This window comes from Hemitrygon akajei, chromosome 21 (genome assembly GCF_048418815.1).
Source record: "Hemitrygon akajei chromosome 21, sHemAka1.3, whole genome shotgun sequence".
In the NCBI taxonomy this organism is placed as follows: domain Eukaryota; kingdom Metazoa; phylum Chordata; class Chondrichthyes; order Myliobatiformes; family Dasyatidae; genus Hemitrygon; species Hemitrygon akajei.
In genome coordinates this window covers 18,955,623-18,980,790 of record NC_133144.1, presented here as the reverse complement: position 1 = coordinate 18,980,790, position 25,168 = coordinate 18,955,623, and the positions used below count along the sequence as shown (strand labels likewise).

General features: G+C 44.1%; 1 protein-coding gene across 3 annotated transcripts in view; it reads left to right on the top strand.

Moving 5' to 3' along the window:
- The first annotated feature begins 743 nt into the window (after positions 1–743).
- LOC140714129 (zinc finger protein 609-like) overlaps positions 744–25,168 on the top strand; it is a 231,035-nt gene continuing 206,610 nt past the window's right edge. For all 3 annotated transcript variants that reach the window (XM_073024928.1, XM_073024926.1, XM_073024927.1), the window contains exons 1-2: positions 744–1,107; positions 24,225–25,128. In XM_073024928.1, coding sequence (XP_072881029.1) covers positions 24,349–25,128 — 780 coding nt within the window. In that variant the 5' untranslated portion in view covers positions 744–1,107; positions 24,225–24,348. The remainder of the gene's footprint in view (positions 1,108–24,224; positions 25,129–25,168) is intronic.

Below are 25,168 nucleotides of genomic sequence, written 5' to 3'. Positions count from 1 at the left end.
ACCTCCTCCCATAGATGCTGTCTGGCCTGCTGAGTTTTGCCAGCATTTTGTGTTTTTATTTATTTCCAGCATCTGCAGATTCACTCATGTTGTCTGCTGTTATAAGACTCTTTAACAATCCTCTGATACAATAAAATGAATTCTTGGTTTTGGCATGTTCCTATATTTGTCTCCCTGCACAGCATTTTCTATGTGACTGCATCTCCTGCATTCTGTTTTATTTTCCCTATTACGTATTCACATATGGAATGATCTGTCCAGATGGCATGCAGACGAAAGCTTCCCAATTCCCATATCGTGCCGAAAGATGTGACAATCTCACAATCATTGTCATGACCTTGCATTTTATTATCTACCTGTGCTGCACTTTCCTTATCCTATTATTTCCTTTCTCTTTGAACTATCTGGAAGCACTTTTGCTTCAAAACGATCTGTACAGATGGCATGCACTGTACATTGGTGCATGTGACAACAATAAACCAATTACTATACCGATTTAGCACTTCAGACTCTCTGCCCCTTGTTCTCCTTTGGGCCTTGACAGCTAACAGAATTACTCCGGATCTTTCCAGCCTCTCCTACTTTCGCTCTGGGTTCAATCCGTCTTGACTCCGTTCCGGGTTTTCTTCCAGTCCGATCCGGGTTTTCAGGATTCCAGTTCGGGTTTTACCAAGCCTTCGCTCCGTTCCGGGCTCCGTGGCGGGGTTTACGGCGCTTCGCAGTCTGCTCCTGGATTTGTGGCGCCGCTCCGGGTTTTGGCTGCCGCCTCGCCAGTGCATCGGCGCTTCGCCTCGGGGACTGCTCGGATCCGGGAGAGACGAAGCGAAGCCGGGATCGGGCCCAAGCGCGGCCCCGCAGCGGCGCAGTCTGATCCGGCCTGGGGCCGGCTTTCCTAGTGAGGGGCCTTCAGCCTGCATCTTTTACCCCCCGCCCCCTCCACCTCCAGCCGCTGTCGGAGGCGACCCTCGGTGCCGGGGGTGGCGAGATGGCCGCGATCCGGTGAAGGCGGGGGGAGCCGCTCCGCTCCGGGGCCTCAGCCCTGTCCCCGGGGCCTCCGCCGGGACCCGCGCCGTGTTGATGAGTCTGGAGCCTGGCTGCCTTGCCCGGGTAAGCGCTTCCCCTTCTTGCCCCGGGGCCTGGGCTCCAGCTGACGGAGGAATCCCTTTGTTCGAGGCCGGGGTGATGAGGATGGTATGGGAGGGGGGGGTGGGTGACGGGCCCGAACTCTCCCCCTTCCAACCCCGGTCTCGATTAACGAACTGTCCCGGGGGAGGGTTTTGATGGTGACGGTGACAGGTGGTTGGGAGTTCGGGGGTGTGAGGTGTTGGGCCGTGAGGCGCCGAGCCGGATCTCGGAAACCTGGAACCGGCACATGGTGTGAGGTAAGAGCGGGCGGCAGCCAGAGGATGCTCGGGGTCAGGGACACCCGATGTTCCCCAAATAAACCCCGGCTGCCCCGCCCGGCCACTGGCCGACTCCCAGCTCCCAGGCCCGGATTGGCTTGGCAGGAAGCATTGAACACCAAGCGGAGGCATTGTTGTGGTGCTCGAGCCCCAGTACTGGCAGCTCAGCCAGTAGACAGAGTCCCTTCTGTTAAATTAAGTCTCATTTATTGTTGGTTTGCTTATCCCTCCCTCTTTCCATGTATCTTGGTGCCTTGGTACATTTGGCGTAGGTACAGCACTGACTGAGTCAGATGATTGTGATTCAAGCCTTACTCCAAGGGAGCAGGGCAGACTCCAGTTCGGATTCTGTAGAGAATGAACAACGTGTTGAAGGTTTTTGTGCAGATGAATGTTTGAAGGTGAATCTTTTCCTCTTGCCAATGTAGTATCCTTTTAAACTTGGTCTAGAAATTGATCTTTTAAAATGGGGTCAAGGACCAGTTTTGGAGTTTCTGGTCCTTGGAAATGTTTAGGGACCTTCCCCAGTTCTAAATTATGATTCCGGGTGTCAGCGTTAGCGTGCTGATAACACCTTCACCTCTGTGTGAACGCGTGTGTGCAAGTTCAAGTTCTACTTAAAGAGCCTGCAGTGAATCTTGGCTGTTACTTCAGTGCATTGTTGATGTTGACTTTCAGGTATGATTTTAAGCCAAGGCTTCGCCTGCCTGCTAAATAGGTGTAAAACTGATCCTCCAGAGTTATTTTGAAGGCTAGGGGAATTCTACTTACCTTTGGGCAGTCTTATCTCTGAAATTGCTGTAGGCACTTGTAAAAGTACTTTCTGACTGTAAGGTGACCTTAGATTGTGATTGGATTGGTTTGTTATCACATGTAGCAAACGGCTGGAAAAACTTATGTTTGTGATACCATATAAATGCAAATTTATCTTTAATGCACGTATCAGGATTTAAATGCATTTTGCTGGATGTGGAATATTATTTGAAAAGCATTTGTCAAAACATTTAACGATTGGAATTCATAGGAGCACTTTTAGACTTGTTAGCAGATTGGATTAGAGTATTTGCCCCAGGTTGGTTGATGTCTTGCAGGAAAGGAGAGCTCCTGCCATCAAGAACATACAAAAAGGCCCACAATATCAGGAAGGTTCCCACCCACCCTGCTCATGGACTGTTTATCCTACTCCCATCAAAGAGGAGGCTACGCAGCATCCATTCTAGGGCCACCAGACTCAAAAACAGTTACTTTCCCTAAGCAATAAGGCTGATTAACACATCTACCCATTAACCCACCCTCCACAACCCCTATCACCACTACTACATCATTTCCTGTCAGATTCACTTTATGTACATGTAATCAATCTGTGTATATAACTTATTTATTTTTATTGTTTTATAAAATTATTCTGCGTTTTTATATGCTGCATTGGATAATTTTGTTCTCCTTTACGCTTCTGTACTGGAAGTGACAGTAAACAATCTTGAATCCCACATATCTGCCCTCTGGACAGCTGTGATATGAGTCAGCTTCAGTACTGTCCACTTGTTCAGTGGGGTTTTATCTGGGCTGGTTTGAGAGCTTGTCCTGTTGACAGCAGTTCTTGTGTCACTGATTTGGTCGTGCTCCATCTACAACCAAACATGAATATTTTCTAATTGAAGCTCTTTAACAAACACTCAAAGTTAATATTATGCCTTAAATGTTTAGTATTTTGATAATCCATATGGAAACGGTGAGTCTCAGTTGTCAGTTTCTATGGAATATATAACATGCAGTTGATGTTAATATTGTATTTATTGTTGGTGTTTTCTCAATGGTAAGCTTGTTTTGATTGTCAAAGTTATTAATCCACCATTATCATCGTATCATCGTATATCAGATGCATGAAGGGTGTTGGCTGATTACCACATGAAAACCTTGAACCAATTGCAGACAGTGCCGACTTGCTTAAAGAAAAATTTGGCAAACATTTTGGGCAACCAGTGAGTTGCAGTGGGAGGCCATGTGGCTGTGAGCACAATACTAGACAGTGCAGCGATTTCTCACGATGCCAAACTGCCAATTACTGCGCATTGTTACGGATGATGGACATCTGTAATATAGGAGGGCAAGAAGTACTTCAGAGAAGAGTCAAAGGAATGGGGTGTGGTACGAAGCAAATCAGGAAAAATAATGGAAGGATTACTCTGTGGATTTAAATGATGACACTGACTGCATTTTTGCTCAATTACTCAAGTTGTACTCCAGTAGAGGATGTTTTGCTGATGGCTTGTATCGCAGCTGCCTGAATGTGAAAATTGCATTTGGGCTCATAAAAGCCTAGTAGTGGATGTTGAGAAAGCAATAAAAAATAATTGCAGGTAGGAATGCACCTGCTTTTAAACAAAAGCTTGTTATGTTAGCAAGCTGGTCATTGTACTGATTGTGCTTGTGGGCTCAGTAATATCACTTGCCTTTCACACTAAATTCACTCTCCAGTAAATCAGTGCATTCGTTATCTTGAGTCTGTCCGAAATGTTGACTGTTCATTTCCCTCCATATATGCTAGCTGACCTGCTGAGTTCTTCCAGTGCTGTGTGCGTCATTGATTACCCTGCTGTCATTGCTGAGTGTTTCATTCACACTGATTCTGCTTCCTCAATACACCTTCCTCCACATATAATGATATCCATCTTCCACCTGGTCCTGATAATGATATCCATGTTCCACCTGTCCCTGTAATCTTCAGTTTTGCACCTTTGATGCAGTCACGACTTCTGAATTACTCTTTATGGCAGGTTTAGCTGCACTGCACATTGGTTAAACTAACAATGCCAGAGGGAAACTTTGATACTGATCCCAAACAAAGTTGGTATTTGGAAAAATATGGGGAATAAATCTATGTTATTACAGATATCACAGCAACATCACTTCTTGATTGCTACCCGCATCTCCCGTTCCAACCAGTTTCCACAGGAGCACCATCAGGAGTGTCCTGACCAGCTGTATCACTGTCTGGTGTGGGAATTGTCTAGTCACTACAAAGGACTGTAAGGAATGCTGAGAGGATCATTGGGGTCTCTCTTCTACCCATTAGAGATATTTATCAGGTGTGCTGCATACACAGGGCCCTGAGCATTGTCACCGATCCCTCCTATCAGTCCAACAATCTCTTGACGCTCCGACCATCAGGAAGGAGGTACTGTAGCATTAGGACAAGAATTGTTGCAATGGAAAACAGCTTCTTCCCCCAGGCTGTTAGACTACTGAACTCCCCGCCACCCCAGGTCTCATCACGCACGAGGTGCTGGTAGCATTAGACAGTTTACTTGTGTATTTAATGCACTTTATCATTTGTTAATTTACGAGTGGTAATATTACTTTGCGTGTGAGCTGTATGTAGTGAGTTGTGCAGCTTTGTCTGGAGGAACGTTGTTTTGATTGGTGGGATACATGTGCATGGTTGAATGACAATAAACTGAACTTGAACATGATTAAAAGATAGCAATATTTGCCAAAGTAGTGGAGAGAGTTGATGTGTATTTTGGAGTTTGCAAAATAGTTTGAAGTCTGCCTAGGCTATAAAGGGGTATGGGCTGCTGTATCATAACTGGGTTGAAGCATAGTTGGTTTTCGGTTTTAAGGAAGACAGTGGTATTGCTTGGGAATTGATGCTAAAACAAGAAATGTGGAAATTCTCAGTGGGTCATGTCTCAGATCCCAAAGAAGTCTGTTGGAAATCAGGTCTCAATTCTGAAGGAAAGCCAACAATGTGAAATATTGAGGAGCTCGGTGGGTCAGGCAGCATTTATGGAGGGAAATTGACAGTTGGTGTTTTGGGTTGAGATCCCCTCCACAGATGTTGTCTGGCTTTTGAGTTCCTCCAGCATTTTGTATGTTGCTCCAGATTTCAGTTTCTGCCTGCACAGCTGCTGTCTTATCCATTGGGTAGTAGCTTGTTTTAAATCCATAATTCAATATTTTGTTGTGTAGATTTCCAAATTTACAGCACTCTATTTAGATCTGTAACATGAAGTTCAGGAGCCTAACTAGATTAACGTGTTCGAGTTACCATTTAATGCAGAGAATTATATGTGCACTCTTCCCATCTTGGTCTCTGTATTCCCTTCACTTTTACCATTTATTTTGATGGAACACATTCTCTAACTTTTTGTATCAGGTTCTCATTTGCTTATTTTGAAGGGCATTAAAGTGCAAAACTAGTGTATAAGGATGGTTATTGAGAAAAATAATTTCTTTTCTCTGGAAAAGCTAAGTTATCAGTCAATTTTAAGATTATGAAAAAAATTAAGAGTGGACAGTGTTGTTTCCATCTATGGGGAAAGCCAAAACTTGACGCTATAAATAGAAGCTACTTATGCATAAATCCAATTGGTAATTCAGGAAAGACATCCTCAGTCCTTGATAATTGAGGCAACTTGCATGGATGCATTTAAGGATTAGTGATATAAACAGAGGAAGGAAAAAGGAATATATTCATGGAGTTAGCTGAAAGAAAGATGGAAGGAAATGTGTGTGGAGCAAAAACGCTGGCAGTATTTGGATAAAATGGCTTGTTCATCATTGCTATGTAATGCTTAGCTGTTGGGAATTAAGCAAGCTGTCAGTTCTGTTGTTTTTCCTCCTGTTTTCCCTTCCTTACCCTGCCCTCTATTTCCCTCATCCAGAAGAAAATGCTTACCCTATGGATGTCAAAAGTACCATTGTTTGTTACAGCAAGGTAGTATTTCTGTAACCCATAAACCTCTGGACTGATATTTGCTCTGTTGCTAAAAGCCAAGCAGAATCAGTTTGTAATGAAATAAAGCTACTGAAGTGACTAACCATTAGAAACATTTATTTCCTCTTTTATATATGGATTTGAGATCACCATTTCAATCGGCATAAACTAATGGAGGATGGTTATAATTGCGCTTTAATGACTGCCCACGTTACTGTTGTTATAGTGCTGGGAAAGCTGTGGTAATGGTCAAAACTATTTATTGAACTCATTGTGGGGAAACACCTGCTTTTTGATTTGGAAAATATATCATCTGGGGAGCAGTGGCCTTAGAACATAAGCATTGTGACTTGCATATGATAAAATTCATTTTCACACAATATAAGAAGTTCGAATCATAGAACTGTTATGTTGGATGAGATCATTTGATCCAGTAAGTCCATGTGATTCAGTGTGGAAGAAACCATTCAGTCTCATTTCTCTTTTCTTATCATTTGTCATGTTAGTTTTCATTGAATATCCTTTGCCTCTCCGGAAGCCCTAATTCAGACTGTTTCAGAATAGATTCCATAAATTAACTTTGAAATTGTCAGAACACTCCGCTGAACATTGATGGCTCCTCCGTTGAGATTGTTAAGAGCACCAAATTTCTTAGTGTTCACCTGGCGGAGAATCTCACCTGGTCCCTCAACACCAGCTCCATAGCCAAGAAAGCCCAGCAGCATCTGTACTTTCTATGGAGGCTGAGGAAAGTCCATCTCCCACCCCCCATTCTCATCACATTCTACAGAGGATGTATTGAGAACGTCCTGAGCAGTTGCATCATTGCCTGGTTCGGGAATTGCACCATCTTGGATTGCAAGACCCTGCAGCGGATGGTGAGGCCAGCTGAGAAGATCATCGGGGTCTCTCTACCCACCATTAGAGACATTTACACTACACGCTGCACCTGCAAAGCTAACAGTATCGTGAAGGACCCCATGTACCCCTCACACAAACTCTTCTCCCTCCTGCCATCTGGCAAAAGGTACCGAAGCATTCAGACTGTGCAACAGTTTCTTCCCCAAAGCCGCCAGATTCCTCAATACCCAGAGTCTAGACTGACATCTATGTCATTTATTATTATATTGTAATTTGTCCTCTACTGTGCCTATTGTCTTGTTTATTAATTATTGTACTGCCCTGTACCATTTTGTGCACTTTATGTAGTCCTGTGCAGGTGTGTAGTCTAGTGCAGTTTTTATGTTGTTTTACATAGTCTGGTGTAGCCTTGTGCTGTCTTACATAGTCTAGTGTAGTTTTGTGTTGTTTCATGTAGCACCAGGGTCCTGGAGGAACGTTGTTTCGTTTTTACTGTGTACTGTATCAGCAGTTTATGGTCGAAATGACAATAGACTTGACTTAAGTTTTCACCTTTTATCTCATATGTTTAGTATCACCTACAGAATAAATACTAGACTTCCATCTTTTGTACCTACCAATGAGTTTAATGTCTCTTTGTCTTTTGCTGAACTGTGAAGGGTTTAATGAAATGAGTTTGGCAGTGTCCCTGCGTGCTTGAAATTTTTAGTGAGTTTTGATACAGGCTAATCCTAACAGCACTAAATGGGCATGTTCATTGAGTCCCTAGTGTGATCTGAGTGGGATATTAATAAAATAATGCAATTTGGTGTTTGGGCTGAATGGCACTTTGAAGGTAGAGGTGCTGGGCATTTACTGGGTGTTGGTTAACAGATAGAAAATGAAGAGTAAAAATAAATGAGCCCATTTTGAGTTGCAAGTCCTTAACCCTAACCTTCTGTCAATCTATAATTAGTGAACTGGTTGAGGGGGTTCAATATATCCAAGTTTGTTAATAATTCAAAGATAAGTGGCAATGTGGATTGTGAGGGTGATGCAGAGAAGCTTTGGGTAAATTTTAAAACGTCTAATTAATGGGTAAGGAAATGGCAGATAGAATACATAATGGAGAAGTAGTCATGCTCTTCTTTTGAGTGACGAGTTTTGAAAGACATTACTGTTCAGAGATCTGGGTGGTCTTGTACGTAAACCACTGAAAATTATAGATACATCAAGGAATTAGGAAAGTAAAAGATATGTTGGATTTTATGAGAAGAGAAACAACAGGAAGAATGCTGGAGAAACTTGGAAGGTAAGGCAGTGTTTGGGGAAGAAAATGGACAATTGATGTTTCAGGTCAAAGGTCAGATAAAGGTTCTCATCCAGAAATGTCAGTTGGCTATTTCCAGTCCAGATGAAGGGATGTGACCAGAAATGTCAACTGTTCATTTCCCTCCATGATTCTGTCTGGCCTGCTGAGTGCCTCCATCATCTTGTTTGTTGCTCCACATTCAGCTTTTGCTATTTCTTTTTGTCTCCTTTATTGGAAGAGGACTTGAATATGAGTAGACTTATTCAAATTATGTGGGGTCTTGGTGAGGTTACACCTGGAATATTTGTGCACTAGCTTCATTTCCTTACCTGAGGAAGGTTGTACAAGTGGTAGAGCAATATATGTTTACGTGATTGATTGGAAGGATGGGTTGTCTGATGAGAAAGTAAATAAACTTGAAAGCTGAGAGACGATCTTGTGGAAACCTACAGCCACAAGATATCTGTAACAAGTGGTGTACAGTGGTATTGTACTGAGCCCATTGTAGTTTGAGTATGATTAATATATCTTATAGACAATACAAAATTTGAGCCCTTGATAGAGAAGAATGCTGTTTAAGGGTGCATTGGGACGTGGATCAGCTTCACATACATGAGGAGTAAAATCTTTATGTTGTAGAGATGTGCTACACACAGCGCTGAAATAACGACACGTAGTCGGTAAGTCGTTTGAAGACTAGTTTATTCAAACTTCGCAGCGCTGGCATTTAATCCCTAGCACCCGCCCTCTCTGGGCGGAAATGACGTCAGAGGTGCATTACCAAAGTCTCCCCCCACGCGCTGGCTATTTGTGAGCCGGTTTGCCTGTGCAGAAAGTGGGTCGCCACATAACCCCCCCCCCCCCCCCCCCCAGAACCGGCGATACACCCCCCGATGTCCGCAGTCTGGATCAGCCTCTGTTTGGGAGGTCTGCCTCTGCGCCGCGGTGCCTGAACCTCGACCGGCTGCGCCAAGTCCACATGGGCTGGTTTGAGTCGGTCCACCGTGAAAACCTCCTCTTTCCCCTCAATGTCCAGAATGTACGTGGACCCGTTGTTGTTGATCACCTTGAACGGCCCCTCGTACGGCTGCTGTAGCGGTGCCCAGTGTCCGCCCCTTCGTACAAACACAAACTTACAGTTCTGCAGGACTTTGGGTACATGGTTCGGGGTCCGTCCGTGCTGTGAAATTGGCATGGGGGCCAGGTTGCCGAGCCTTTTGCATAGCCTGTCCAGGACTGCTGCGGGTTCTTCCTCTGGCCCCCTTGGGGCTGGTATGAACTCTTCCGGGACAGCCAGGGGTGCGCCGTACACCAACTCGGCCGACGAGGCGTGCAGATCCTCTTTGGGCGCTGTACGAATTCCAAGCAGGACCCAGGGAAGCTCGTCCACCCAGTTAGGTCCTCTCAGGCGGGCCATGAGAGCCGACTTCAAGTGACGGTGGAAGCGTTCCACCAGTCTGTTTGACTGTGGGTGGTAGGCAGTTGTGTAGTGTAGCTGCGTTCCCAACAGGCTGGCCACAGCCGACCACAGGCTGGAGGTGAACTGGGCGCCTCTTTCAGAGGTAATGTGGGCCGGTACCCCGAAGCGTGCTATCCAGGTTGCGATCAGTGCTCGGGCGCAGGAATCAGCAGATGTGTCGGTGAGCGGGACCCCCTCTGGCCACCTCGTGAACCGGTCTACCATAGTTAGGAGGTACCGCGCTCCTTGGGACACTGGTAAGGGGCCCAGGATATCCACATGAATGTGGTCAAACCTCCGGTGGGTGGGTTCAAACTGCTGCGGCGGGGCTTTAGTGTGCTGCTCACCTTGGCTGTTTGGCACTGCGCGCACGTTCTGGCCCATTCACTGACCTGCTTGCGAAGTCCGCGCCACGCGAACTTGCTGGAGACCAGCCGGACGGTTGTCCTGATAGATGGGTGCGCCAAACCGTGTATGGAGTCGAAAACTCGCCGCCTCCAGGCTGCCGGGACGATGGGGCGAGGTTGGCCGGTAGCCACGTCGCACAGGAGGGTCCTATCACCTGGGCCTACGAGAAAGTCCTGCAGCTGCAAACCCGAGACTGCGGTCCTGTAGCTGGGCATCTCGTCGTCTGCCTGCCGCGCCTCTGCCAGTGCTGCATAGTCCACCCCCAGGGACAGGGCCTGGTCAGCTGGTTTGGAGAGTGCGTCCGCCACGACGTTGTCCTTTCCCGAGACATGCTGGATGTCTGTCGTGTACTCGGAAATGTAGGGCAGATGTCGCTGCTGGCGAGCCGACCAGGGATCGGACACCTTCGTGAACGCGAAGGTCAGCGGTTTGTGGTCCGTGAACGCAGTGAACGGCCTGCCTTCTAAGAAGTACCTGAAATGCTGGATTGCCAGATACAGTGCCAACAGTTCCCGGTTGAAAGCACTGTACTTGAGTTCGGGTGGTCGTAGGCGCTTGCTGAAGAACGACAGAGGTTGCCAGCACCCCTTGATGAGCTGCTCCAGCACCCCACCAACTGCTGTGTCGGATGCGTCCACCATGAGGGTGGTCGGAACATCCGTTCTGGGGTGCACCAGCATTGCGGCATCTGCCAAGGCTTCCTTGGCTTTAACGAAAGCGGCCGTGGCCTCCTCGTCCCAAGTAATGTCCTTGCCTTTACCTGACATCAGGGTATACAAAGGGCGCATGATACGGGCTGCTGAGGGGAGGATACGATGGTAGAAGTTCACCATACCAATGAACTCCTGCAGGCCTTTGACTGTGTTGGGCCGGGCAAAGTGGCGGATTGCGTTTACCTTGGCGGGCAGAGGTGTTGCCCCGTCTTTGGTAATCCTGTGGCCCAGGAAGTCGATGGTATCAAGACCGAACTGGCATTTGGCTGGGTTGATCGTGAGGCCGAAATCACTCAGGCGGGAGTAGAGCTGGCGGAGGTGGGACAGATGCTCCTGACGACAACTGCTGGCTATAAGGATGTCGTCCAAATAGATGAATGCAAAGTCCAGGTCACGTCCCACCACATCCATTAGCCGCTGGAACATCTGTGCGGCATTCTTCAGGCTGAACGGCATTCGGAGGAACTCGAACAGGCCGAACGGGGTGATGAGTGCTGTTTTGGGAATGTCTTCAGGGTGCACCAGGATTTGATGGTATCCCCGGACAAGGTTTACTTTGGAAAATATTCTTGCCCCGTGCAGGTTTGCTGCAAAGTCTTGTATGTGCGGCACGGGGTAGTGGTCTGGAGTGGTAGCCTCGTTCAGTCTGTGGTCGTCGCCGCATGGTCTCCAACCCCTGGCTGCTTTGGGCACCATGTGCAGGGGGGAGGCCCATGGGCTGTTGGACCTCTGTACGATCCCCAATTCCTCCATCCTCTTGGACTCCTCCTTCGCCAGGCGGAGCTTTTCCGTGGGGAGCCTTCGTGTGCGGGCGTGGAGGGGTGGTCCCTGGGTCGGAATGTGGTGCTGTACCCCGTGTCTGGGCATGGCTGCCGTGAACTGCGGTGCCAGAGTTGATGGAAAGTCCGCCAGGATTCTGGTGAATTTGTTGTCCGACAGCGTGATGGAGTCCAGGTGTGGGACCAGCAACTTGGCTTCACCCAGGGAGAACGTCTGGAAAGTCTCGGCATGTTCTAGTCTTTTCCCTTGCAAGTCGACCAGCAGGCTGTGAGCTCGCAAGAAGTCCGCCCCCAGGAGTGGTTGGGCCACAGTGGCCAGTGTGAAGTCCCACGTGAACCGGCTGGCGCCGAACTGCAGCTGCACTGTGTGGGTGCCATAGGTCCGTATCGTGCTGCCGTTTGTGGCCCTCAGGGTGGGTCCTGGCTTCCTGTTGCGGGTGTCGTACCCTGTCGGGGGCAAGACGCTGATCTCCGCTCCGGTGTCGACCAAGAAGCGGCGTCCTGACTGTTTGTCCCAGACGTACAAGAGGCTGTCTGGTGGCCAGCCACCATAGACATTAGCGGCAGCTGGCCCTGGCCCTGGCCCTGGCCCTTGCAGGGCGGGCGACAACGGTGGGCTTTTGTGCCCCACCGCTGGTGGTAGAAATACCACTGTTCACTGGCCTCCTCACTCCTGCCTCTGTGTTGTGTGCGCCCCCCTGCCGGGCCTGGTCTGGTCTGCTGTTGGGCGAGTGGCCTGGTAATCTGACCGACGGACGCCACACTCTCCCTCTTGGCTTTCCACAGCACGTCTGCCTGGGCCGCCACCTTCCGGGGGTCGCTGAAATCTGCGTCGGCCAGCAGCAGATGTACGCCCTCGGGCAGTCGCTCTAGGAATGCTTGCTCGAACATGAGGCAGGGCTTGTGTCCGTCAGCCAGGGACAGCATCTCGTTCATCAATGCTGACGGCAGTCTGTCTCCCAAACCGTCCAGGTGAAGCAGGCGGGCACCTCGCTCATGTCGTGAGAGGCCAAAGGTCCCAATGAGCAGTGCTTTGAATGCTTCATACTTGCCTTCTTCCGGGGGCGACTGTATGAAATCCGCAACCTGGGCGGCCGTCTCCTGGTCAAGGGCGCTCACCACATGGTTGTAACATGTGGAATCAGAGGATATCTGCTGAATCTGGAACTAGGCTTCTGCTTGGCTAAACCACACGCGTGGTCGCAGCATCCAGAAAGTCGGCAGTTTTAGCGAACTGCGTGAACAGATGAAGAGTCGGTCATCTTTGGTCCAAATCCCATTTGGACCGTCAGGGTCACCAATGTAGCGATGTGCTACACACAGCGCTGAAATAATGACACGTAGTCGGTAAGTCGTTTGGAGACTAGTTTATTCAAACTTCGCGGCACTGGCACTTAATCCCTAGCGCCCGCCCTCTCCGGGCGGAAATGACGTCAGAGGTGCATTACCAAAGTCTTCCCCCGCGCGCTGGCTATTTGTGAGCCAGTTCACCTGCGCAAAAAGTGGGTCGCCACAATGTTATGTTTCTGTCTGAATGTGGAATGTGCAATTTCTAGTAATTTGTGATAAATAGTATGTACAGTAAGATATACAACAGAACAGTCAATATAGCTTAGAAATACAATTGTGTCAGCGTGAATTAATCAGTCTGATAACCTGGTGAAAGAAGCTGTCCCCGGAGCCTGTTGATCCTGGCTTTAATGCTACAGTATTGTTCCCCGAATGGTAGCACCTGGAACAGTTTGTGGTTGGGGTGACTTGGGTCCCCAGTGATCCTTCGGACCATTTTTACACATCTGTCTTTGTAAACGTCCTGAATAGTGGGAAGTTCACATCTACAGATGCGCTGAGCTGTCCGGACCACTCTCTGCAGAGTCCTGTGATTAAGGGAGGTACAGTTCCCATACCAGGCAATGATGCAGCCAGTCAGGATGCTCTCAATTGTGCCCATGTAGAACGTTCTTAGGATTTGGGAACTCATGCCAAACTTCTTCAACTGTCTGAGGTAAAAGAGGTGCTCTTGTGCTTTTTTCACCACATAGCCGGTATGTAAAGACCAAGTGAGGGCCTCGGTGATGTGTATGCCGAGGAACTTAAAGCACCCTCTCAACCCTGGATCTATTGATGCCAATAGGGATGAGTCTGTCTCCATTCCTCCTGTAGTCCACAACCAGCTCCTTTGTTTTTGTAACATTGAGGGAGAGGTTGTTTACTTGATAGCTGAGTTGGCTGTGACCATCAGTGTAATTTGCTTTGAAACTCAACCTAAACACCCTCATCTTTGTTTTATTCAGAGTAAAGGTAATCCTGCATTCAGTCTAAGCTATTGGTGACCTTACTTGGAGTGATATTTTGGTAGTGAGTAAGTTTATTGTATAATCATACTCCATAATATTAGTTGAAACCAGAGCACAAGAGACTCTTGTAGAATATAAACTGATTTAGTACAGTTGAGCTGAATAATGTGTGTCTCTGGAATCTATGTCATTCTGTGTAATGGAGTTGTTATTTAGTATTCAGCATATGTTGTATTTTTATAGACTGCCCATGTCTTTTTCACTTCATTTTTGGCAAATGTGACTGTTCCTGCTTTACATCTTTCCATCATATTTCATCTGCTATTCTTCTGCCTGCTCTTGTATTTTGTCTGTAACTGCTGTCATTTTGCTACTGATTCCAGTGCCACTCCTAGTTTTTGGTAAATGCAAATTTGTCCAATTTGCATTGGGATTTGGTATACAAATCCATCTGAGTAACTTAATAACCATAAGAATTCCATCACTGATTCTGGAAGTATCTAACTGGACCAGACACCTAATTGAAAAAAATTACCCATAATTTCCTTCTTTCATTCTGTTTTACCATGAAAGTTTGATTTTAAACTTGGTATCTGTATTAGTTGATTTTAAACTTGTGAGGAGCATTGATGTTCAGCACTGCCTAAGTCCATTTTCAGTGCTGTTTTACCATTTAGTGTTTTGTGAAATAATCTTCAAATGGACATTTCATGTATTCCATTATTTGCTGTGTGATTGAGGCAGAAAGAATATTCTGATTGTTCTATCCATGTTCTTTTATGTGCAGTCTTGTCTCATTTTCTGAGAATTCTGCAATCTTGATCATATTCTCTGAAGTTTTAATACCAAACTTTCCTTTTTTTTTGCTTCTTTCCCCTTTGATATGCTCTAATTATACCTCAGATTAAACATTTCATCAGTAACTTGTAATCTTTTTCTAACTCTTATGTTAAACAAAACACTTTGTACATTATTGTACCTGGCTTGGGATGATGCGCCCAGTGCACCAAACTAAGAACTTGAAGTTGTTCACTATGTAAGGAATGCGACTTATTCTTGAGATACTACACTTTTGCATTTCCAGCCTCTTGGGCAACTCTGCTGTCTACTCTATGATTGGCAGGATTTAAGGTTGTTTAATTCCTTGGCTCTGTAAATCTTTCCCTAAAATTCTTCCACCTCTCTTTTAGGTCACATTGTAAACTCCAGCTCTCACTTTTTCTTTTTTTTACAAAACTATAAAAGTTTATTTACAACACAGATACACAGGGTACAAATGTTCAGTATTTACAAGACAGTGAGTACACTCACATTTGGTTACTACCGTCTACTGGACAATTAATACCCCGGGGGGCCCACTGCTCCTGGAAGTCCCCCAGTGTGCCCATTGCGACTCATTCCACATTTGCACCACTCTCTATGATGAAGCACTTACCTCTAGGGTCCCCTTTAAATCTTTCCCCTCTCATCTTAAACCTATTGTTGCAAGAAAAAGTTTGTGAACCCTTTGCAAATACCTGGTTTTCTGCATTAATTACTCATAAAATGTGATCTGATAATAGACAAACACAATCTGCCTAAGGTATTAATGTACAAACAATTGTACTTTCCATGTCTTTATTGAACACATTGTTTAATCATTCAGAGTCCAGGCTGGAAAAAGTATGTGAGCCCTTGTATTTAATAACTGGTAGAACCTCCTTTAGCAGCAATAACCTCCATCAAATGTTTCCTGTAGCTGCTGATCAGACTTGCACAATGGTGAAGAGGAATTTTAGACCATTCCTCTGTGTAAACCTGTTTCAGTTCATCAGTATTTCTGGGATACCTTGCATGAACAGCCCTCTTCAGATCATGCCACAGTATCTCAATTGGGTTAAGGTCTGGACTCTACCATTCCAAGACACAAATTTTCTTCTTTTTAAACCAATCCGTTGTTGATTTACTCTTGTGTTTTGAATCATTGTCTTGTTGCATCATCCAACTTCTATTAAGCCTCAAGTTATGTCTGTGACCCTGACATTCTCTTGTAAAAGGTCTTGATACAATTTTGAATTCATTGTTCCTTCAACAATTGCAAGTTGTCCAAGCCCTGAAGTAGCAAAGCAGCCCCAAACCATGCTTCACAGTTGGGGTGAGGTTTGATGTTTGTGTGCAGTGTCCTTCTTCCTCCAAGTATAGCAGTGTGCATTCCACAGAACATTGTCTTAGAGGTGTTGTGGACCACCCAGATGGTCTTTTGCAAAATTGAGATATGCAGCAACGTCTTTTTTTGGAGAGCAGTGGTTTTTCTTATAGTGAACACATGAACAGAGACCCTCAGCAAGTTCTAGAGATTTCTGCAGATCTTTTTTACTTCTTCAGCATTGCATGGTGTGCTCTTGGTTGATCTTTGCAGAAAAGATCCTAGGGAGAGTAGCAACAGTACTCTGATTTTTTTTCCATTAATAGACAGTTACTCTTACTGTGGACTGATGTACCCCCAGATCTTTAGAAATGCTTTTGTAATCTTTTTCAGCTTCATGCATCTCTACAATTCTTCTTCTAAGCTCCTCTGAAAGTTGTTTTAATTGAGGCATGGTGCACATACGGCACCTTGAAAAAGTATTCAGCCCCCACAACTATTTTCACTTTTTACCATCTCAATTTCTAAATTTAAAACATATTAAAGTAGGATTTTTTTGCTAATTTACAAAACATTGTGCATCATGTCAAATCAAAAGAAAAATTCCAAAATCTGTCAATGATTCCCTAAAAATTTAAAGCCAAAATTATGAGGATGAAGAAGTATTCATCCCCTGTATAATTACTGTGCTAACTTTCCTCAGGTGCAATACTACATATTACCTTACCAACTCACCCAATTTGTTGATGTAGAAATTGGAGGATCATCTGAACAAATCCCTCCTCTCTCTGTAAGCTCCAACAGCATAGTAGATTTTCAACATAGTAAACCAAAATGAAGACAAAAGAGCATTCAAGGCAAGTCAGGGAAATTATAATAGGGAAGCACAAATCTGGGGAAGGGTACAGGACCATCTCAAAGGCATTGAACATACCTTGGAGCTCGTTATAGTCCATTGTAAAAAGTGGAAAAAAAATGAAAACACAGCCACACTGCCTAGCTCAGGCCGCCCTATAAACTTAGTCGGTGGAGAAGAACAGTACTTGTAAGAGAGGCTATTGTGACACCGACAGTCACTCTGAGTGAGCTGCAGAAGTCAGTGGCTTCAACTGGACATGAAGTTCATGGCTCCACAAAAAGGGTATTTATGGAAGAGTGGCAAGAAAGAAGCTCTCACTTTTAAAAAATAACCATATCCTTGCCCGTAGAGGCTTTCGAAGTGTCACTTAGAAGATACTATAAAGATGTGGAAGAAGGTCTTGTGATCGGATGAAACTAAAGTGGAACTTTTTGGCCTCAACTATTAAGTGGTATAGTTGGGGCAAATCTGATACTAGCATCAGCCAGGTTACGCCATCCCTACTGTAAAGTACGGTGGAGGTAGCATCATGCTTTGGGGATGCTTTTCAGCAGCAGGGACTAGAAATCTGGTCAGAATGCATGGGGGGGGGGGGGGAGATGAATGCTGCTAAATACAGAGAAATCCTGGATTAAAAATCTGCTTGCCTCTGCCAGAAAGCTGAAGCTGGGGAGGAAGTTTGTCTTGCAGCAGGAAAATGACCGAAAGCACTCTGCCAGAACAACCCTGGAGTGGTTTCAAATGAAGAAAATTGATGGCCTTGAGTGCTTTGGTCAGAGACTTGACCTTAACCCGATGAAGTAGCTCTGGCAAGACCTCAAGATTGCTGTCCACCACTGCACTCCAGCTAACCTGGCAAAGCTTGAGCAATTTTGCAAAGAGGAATGGGCTTCATCATATTGCTTCATCATGTTATGCAATGCTAATAGAGACTTATCCAAAAAGACTTCTGGGTGTAATAGTTGTGAGAGGTGGTTCAACTAAGTAATGAACAAAGGTGGAAGAACACTTTTGAACTCCTGAAATTTCGGTTTATGAATTTTTTGTTTTTCATGCTTTAGTATTTTCAGTTTTTTGAGGGAGCTCTTCTCTGAAAAAAAGGAGTATGTGATTAAGTTGATCAGAATCCCTGGTTGTAATGTGAACAAAGGGTTGGGGGCTGAATATTTTTACAAGGCACTTTGTGATTTTGAAAGATCTTTCTTGATAGATCTGTCAGTAACCTGACCTTGTGTGTCTTTTTTATAGGGTAGAGCACCTCCACAACCCAAACCTCCAATCTCATCTCATTGATTGGAACGCCTGACATCAAATTGCTTTTGTAGAAGGCATTAGCCAAAGGTTCATATACTTTCAATTGTGATTGTTTAAATGATGTACTCAGTATTGATGAGAAGAATTACAATTGTTTGTGTGTTGTTAGTTTAGGCAGATTGTGTTTACCTATTATTGTGATTTAGATAAAGACCACATTTATGAGTAATTAATATATAAAACTAGGTAATTGCAAAGGGTTCACAAATTTCTTTCAACTGTATGCCTTCTAGTTTTGACTTCCTTACCCTGGGAAAAAGATTGTGACCATCCACCTTGCCTATGCTCCTCATGATTTTATGCATCTCTGTGAGATCAACCTTCAGCCTCTTTTGCTGCAGGGAAAACTGTTCCAACCTGTCCAGTCTCTTATAAATCAAACCCTTCAGTCCCAGCAACATCCTTGTGTTTTGCTGGGGCATTTATTTTGATTGTACAAATGTTCTGCAAAGTTGCATGAACCCACCCACGCATTCCTAACTGAATTAGTCCCTTCCTGATATGTGAATTGAGTAGAAGATTTCTGAAGTGAAATAGATGTTTTTTCTTTGCTTGACTTGTAAGGAGGGCAAGGCTTACCAGATGAAAGAGTATGGGTGTTTTAGTTCAGTTGTAGATAGATTTATTGCCTTTGTCCTATAACTATATAGTTCCACTTGAGTGAGAATTGTGGGAGATTAAAGTGTGTCTACAGACTCAACCCATCTTGCTCCTTATACCCAAAGACCCAAGGATGGCTTAATGCCTGTGCACTCTGCCCAGTGTAAAGGGATGTAAATGTGTCAGAATTGTCTCTTTGTGATAAATGAGTACTATTTTCCCAGAATCTTGTGGAGCTATGTGTTTATTAACCTCTCTTGATAACAGTTGGTGCACCATAAGTTGTCTTCCTGGCTTCCTTAAATAAGCCAGTCTATAAACACAGGAGTTGTCCATTCCAGGAATGTTCTCATCGAACTATCCTGATCCTGTAATGCTGATCCTTGGGGTTTTATATATTATAGGATTATTGGATTAATTCTTGGATTATTCATTAAGCAATGAGTAGACCAGGGAAAAAAATAAATGATTTATCAACAATTTTCCCATCTTTACAAATTTATTCTTGTTATTATCTGACGAATTTATAGTAGTGAAAAGAACAATGGTACTTAGGATATTGATTGGAATGAGCAAGTTGCTTATATCATGCAGAATACATTGAAGTATTGGACGGTTTCATCTAACTACTGCATATTAGAATATATGCCGCACGTGAGCTTCCTTCTACCCTTCTTCAACCAACCTGATCGCTGTTGCCTTCTAATCCTTACTTCCTTTATATTATTTAATATTTAGCTTTAAAATTATTTGGCCTAGTTATTCTTCATGTGTGACTTCCACATACTGAACACTCCAAATTTCCCATTGGATTTATCGTTGGCGCTTAAATACCAAAGTGGCAAAGACTGCAGATGTTAGAAGTCTGAAATTAAAAAGAAAAAAATGCTAGAATTACTCAGGGAACTCGAGTGGGGAGAGAAACAGAAACCTAATTTCAGGGTGATATTCTACTGACCTAAGTATTACCAGTATTCTTTGTTATGATTTTAAATTTATGACCTCTGGATTTTGTCTCCTAACAAATGGAAAGTTTTTTCACATTCATCCTTTTTCAAAATCTTTGGGGCTCCTTTTTTTTTGTGTAGAGCCTGTTCTTTTTCTGGTATAATTTGTGTAATTCCTTGATCTTAGCCAATATGTTTCTAAATCTTTTATTACACAGAGACCAAAATATTCTTCAGTATTCTGTGTGGACTTGCAAGATTCCATACACATTTAACAGATGCCTTTTTTTCTTTTCTCCAGTAATAACCTCTGGTACTTTGATGTTATCTGTAAAGAACTTGTTGACCTGGCTCTGCTTTTAGTGATTTTGTCTTCTAAGATAAACCAGTTTGCACTTAAACAACTAAATTAATTTGGTAGTTAGATGCCCAGCCAACAAGATTAATTAATCAATCAATCATACATTTTATTGAATTGTCCTCGTTATTAACTATTGTAGCTGCTACTCTCATCTGGCCAGTGATTGTTTATATTTTGAAACTATACCTCAATTCCCAAGTCTAACAAGAGGTTACAGCGGGACATTGATAGGATGCAGAACTGAGCTGATAAATGGCAGATGACTTCAACCCAGATAATTGTGAAGTGTTTCATTTTGTTAGGTCCAATTTGAAGACAGAATATAATATAAATGGTAAGACTCCTGGCATTGTGGAGGATCTGAGAGATCTTGGGGTCCGTGTCTGTAGGACAGTCAAAGCTGCTGCGCAGGTTGACAGTGTTGTTAAGAAGGCGCATGGTGTGCTGGCATTCATCAACCATGGGATTGCATTCAAGAGCCGTGAGGTAATGTTATAACTATTTAAGACCTTGGTCAGACCCCACTTGGAGTACTGTGTTCAGTTCTGGTCACCTCACTACAGGAAGGATGTAGATACTATAGAGAGAGTGCAGAGGAGATTTACAAGGATGTTGCCTGGATTGGAGGGCATACCTTATGAGAATAGGTTGAGTGTACTTGGCGTTTTCTCCTTGGAGCGACGGAGGATGAGTGGTGACTTGATAGACGTGTATAAGGTGATGAGAGGCATTGATCGTGTGGATAGTCAGAGGCTTTTTCCCGGGGCTAAAATGGCTAACAGGAGGGGGCATAGTTTTAAGGTGCTTGGAAATGGGTACCGAGGGGATGTCAGGGTAAGTTTTTCACACAGAGAGTGGTGGATGTGTGGAATGCACTGCTGGTGGCGGTGGTGGAAGTGGATACAATAGGGTCTTTTAAGAGCATGGAGTTTAGAAAATTAGAGGGCTATGCACTAGGGAACTTCTAGGCAGTCTCTAGAGTAGGTTACATGGTTGGCACAACGTTGTGGGCCAAAGGGCCTGTAACGTGCTGTAATTTCTATGTTCAAACTCATTGATGTAAATGATACACAGCAGTGGACCCAACACCAAACTTTTTGGATATTCTGTCCCCACTTTTGGATATTGAAGTGTTCATTCTGCTGGGAGCCTCTTGATTGCATGGCAATTGTTGTCATGTGCTTATTGTGAAATATGACATTGAAGTAATTGTGAAAACCCAGATATATTATATATAACTGATTATCTTCGACTTCCTACTTCAAATAATTTGTTGAGGTCGGCCTTAAAGAGTGACCTTTCTGTCTGAAATTTGCTTGAGTATTCATTATATTTTTGATTTCTATATTAAAGGTTAAGGCATGCCACAGTAATAAAACTGAGACTGCATTTCAGTTTTTGTCAGCTGAACTTAACCTGGAGATATCCCATCTCCCAGTGAGAAGGCTGGCATTCCAAGCCTCACTGTGGACACTCGGCTTTCATGCAAAAGGTGCTGTGTCAGTGTAGAGTTTGACCGATGATCCAGTTAAATTCCTTGCTGACGAAATTCTTTGTTTATCCCAAAACAAGATTGTGTGTGCAAAATGGCAGCTGCCATTGCTTACATAATAGAGACTACAATTCAAAAATAATCCAGTGGCCACAAGGAATGCACACATTACTGCTGGTGGTGAGGACACCCTCACAATATGAAAAAGGGCAAAAGTCCAGCATTTCTCAATCTGTTGCTGATCTTATTGAAACTGAAGATAGTGGAGTATTATCCCAACCAGAAACAATTTTCCTGCCTGAAATGTTGACAATTCCTCCACACCCCTCCCCCTACCGATGCTGCTTAACGTAGCAGATAGCTTGTTGCTCCACTATCCCAACCAGCTGCTGGCTAAGTGAATAGGTGACTGTTACAGGTGAAAATGCAGGGACACAAAATTATTTTCAATTAACTTATCCTTTCACATGTTTTGTTTTCCCATCTCCTGTACTTGACAGATTTAGTGCAAATACTGTGAGGTTTCTCTTCACTTGCTTGAAAGCGAACTGCTGATGCCGGTCAATTTGCACCTGAAGAGAAAGAAAGGCTAATGTCTTGGGTGTTGGTTTTAATAAGAAGTAGTGGAGTCATGCATAGAGTTATGCAGCACCGAAGCAGTCCTTTTGGCCTAACTCACCCACATTCTCATTTGCCTGCATTTGCTCATATCCCTCTAAACCTATCCAGGTACCTGTCCAGATGTCTTTTAAACGTTGTTGTATCCATCTTAATCACTTCATTTGGCTGCTGCTTCCATATGCCCACTAACTAGTCTGTGTGGAAAATTGGCTTGTCAGTTTGTTTTTAATTCTTTTCCCTTTCATGTTAAACACATGCCTTTGAACTTTAGACTCCCCTACTTTGGGAAAAAATACTGTGACAATCCACCCTTATGGTTTCATCAACTTCTACAAGGTCACCCCCAACCTTCTTTCCTCCAGGGAAACCATTCCCAGCCTATCCATTTTCCTTATAACTCGCGCATACCAATTCTGGAAACATTCTTGTGAATCTTTTCTGCACACAAGCTTAATCACATCCTTCCTATAGCACATGAAGCAAACTGCACACATTATGTCAAGTGCAGTCTCACCAATGACTCGTACAATTGTAATAACATCCCAAAACCTATACTCGATGCTTATTTAATGTAGTAAAGGATGCCTTATGCCATCACCACCTTGAGTACCTGTGATGCCGTGTCTGGGAGCTATTTTTAGTACTGTTAAGTCTGTCTCTGTTCTTCAACACTCACTAAGGCTCATTCAATGTATATGCTCTGATTTAACTTCCCAAAATGTTTCCCTTAACACTTGCTTGAGTTAACTTCCATTGGTTGATCTGTTTCTCAGTTGACCTAGATCCTTTTGTAGCCTCAATTGATGTTCTTCACTGTCCACCACACCACCAGTTTTGGTATCATCTGTAAATTTGCTCATCATGTCATCTTCTTTCTCAACCAACCTGACAAAGAACAGTGGTTTCATTACCAATCCCCACAGTGCACCACTGGTCACAAGCCTCCAGTCTAAAGCATATTCTTGCACTACCTCCTTCTGTCTCCTTCCACTAAGCCAGTTTTGAATCCATTTGGCTAATGTTCTGTACCCACCTGCCATGTTGGGACACTGTCAGTCATCTTACTAAAGTGCATATTAGCAACATCTACCACCCTGTCCTCATTAGTTCTCCTGGTCAGCTCTTCAAAGAACTCAAATCAAATTTTGAAGTGATTTCCTACACTATCGTTATTAATCCCTTTCTTTGGAAATGTAGATAGGTGTACTGATTGAAGACCATTTATTGCATTAAGACAAGTCAGCACTTCACAAAACAACACGGAGGGTGTGGAAAACAACAGGGAAAGGGCAGAAGTTCAAATATTGTGTCTTTCAATAAAGAAGCAACAAATGACTTGAAATTGCCTCTGGGTGGATTTTAAATGTTAGAGTAAAGGTTAAAGCATTCTCTGTGGAATTAGTTGAGCAAAGAATCAAATGAGAAAGGTGAAGCCAAGACAATAATAAAGGAAGGTTTCAGAATTCCTGTGAGGCATACTCCTCCAGGATTATTAGGCAGACTCTTAACCTGTTCAAGTTTGCCCTGGTGTTGTAAATGGTTTATATCCTTTTTAGGCTATAAATACAAATCCTGTTCCAAGGTCATTTATTTATGACAATGTTTTCTTGGCTGAGTCTCTCACCTGGCATTACTAACTTGTTTTATTTGTTTGAGAATGCATTTCACTAAATTCTGTGGCATTGGCACTCTTTATGATAAACTTGCACTGAGTTAATTTGGACTTAGAGTGACAAAACTTTGTTCAGCCTGTCTGCCAGCTTCTGAGTTAATTATTGCTTTGATAATATGTTTGTGTCCATCAGTGTTTCTTTTTATCTGCAGCCTCATTTCACCTGTCATTGCTTGGTATTCACCAGCAGCTGGTAAATTATGCCTTTTCTGTCTCTTGGTGTCTGGTAGATTGCAAACATGTAATTTTTCAGTGTTACTGGTGCTTGTTGGCTCACACAGTTTTTTTTTTACCTTTTCTAGGCAATGATGTACTCACACCGAAGGAGAAGTTGTGAGGACATTACAGTAAGAACCTAACACACCGGCACTAGACCAGGCAACTGAGAAGAGAAAGGAATCTTTTCACAAAGAAGGTGAATCTAAGATGTCCTTAAGCAGCAGCAGTACAGCTGGGAAAGGTGTGGATTCGAATGCTGTTGATGCCTACGACAGTGGGGATGAGTGGGATATCGGAGTTGGGAATTTAATCATTGACTTGGACGCAGACTTGGAAAAAGACCAGCAGAAAATGGAGATGTCTGGATCAAAAGATGGGAGCATCCCAGTGCCAAGCGCTGTGGCAGCTCTCCCAGAGAATATCAAGTTTGTCACTCCAGTTCAAGCACCTCAGACCAAGGAGAGCAAATCTAAGGCAAAAAGGAGCAAAAATGCAAAGGAAGGGAGTAAATCTGTGTCTGCTGCTTCTCTTTACACTGTGGGAGAATCAGGAAATGGGAAGAAAGAAATGCAGGCGAGATCTGCTGATATAGCAAATCCCAGTGGACTGGGGTCATCCAACAGCACGTCCAAAGGATCGGAAAAGGGCTCAAAGACTGTTCGGAATGGAGCTGGGTCGAAAAAGGAGAAAGAGGGTGGATCCAGCAAAAGTAAAAAAGATAAAAGCGAGAGCAGCGCAGGTGTGCAGCCGCCTCCTGGGAGCGATCCCAGTGCTGCGCAACAACTCGGGTTGGGGTCAGGGACAAAGGGCAGCTCATTTGAATGTGCTCAGAGCACAAGCTGCCCAGATGGGGCTACAGTTCAAGTGTTGGATTTGGGAAACACACCACTAGATAGCAACAGTATTTCCAACCTTCTGGGAATTAAAACAGAAACAGAAGAGGTTGAGAGTGAGTGTCGACCACTGAAGAAGATCAAAACGGAGAAGGTAAGAACAGTGGCAGTTTTGTGTTCCCTTGTAAGTCCAG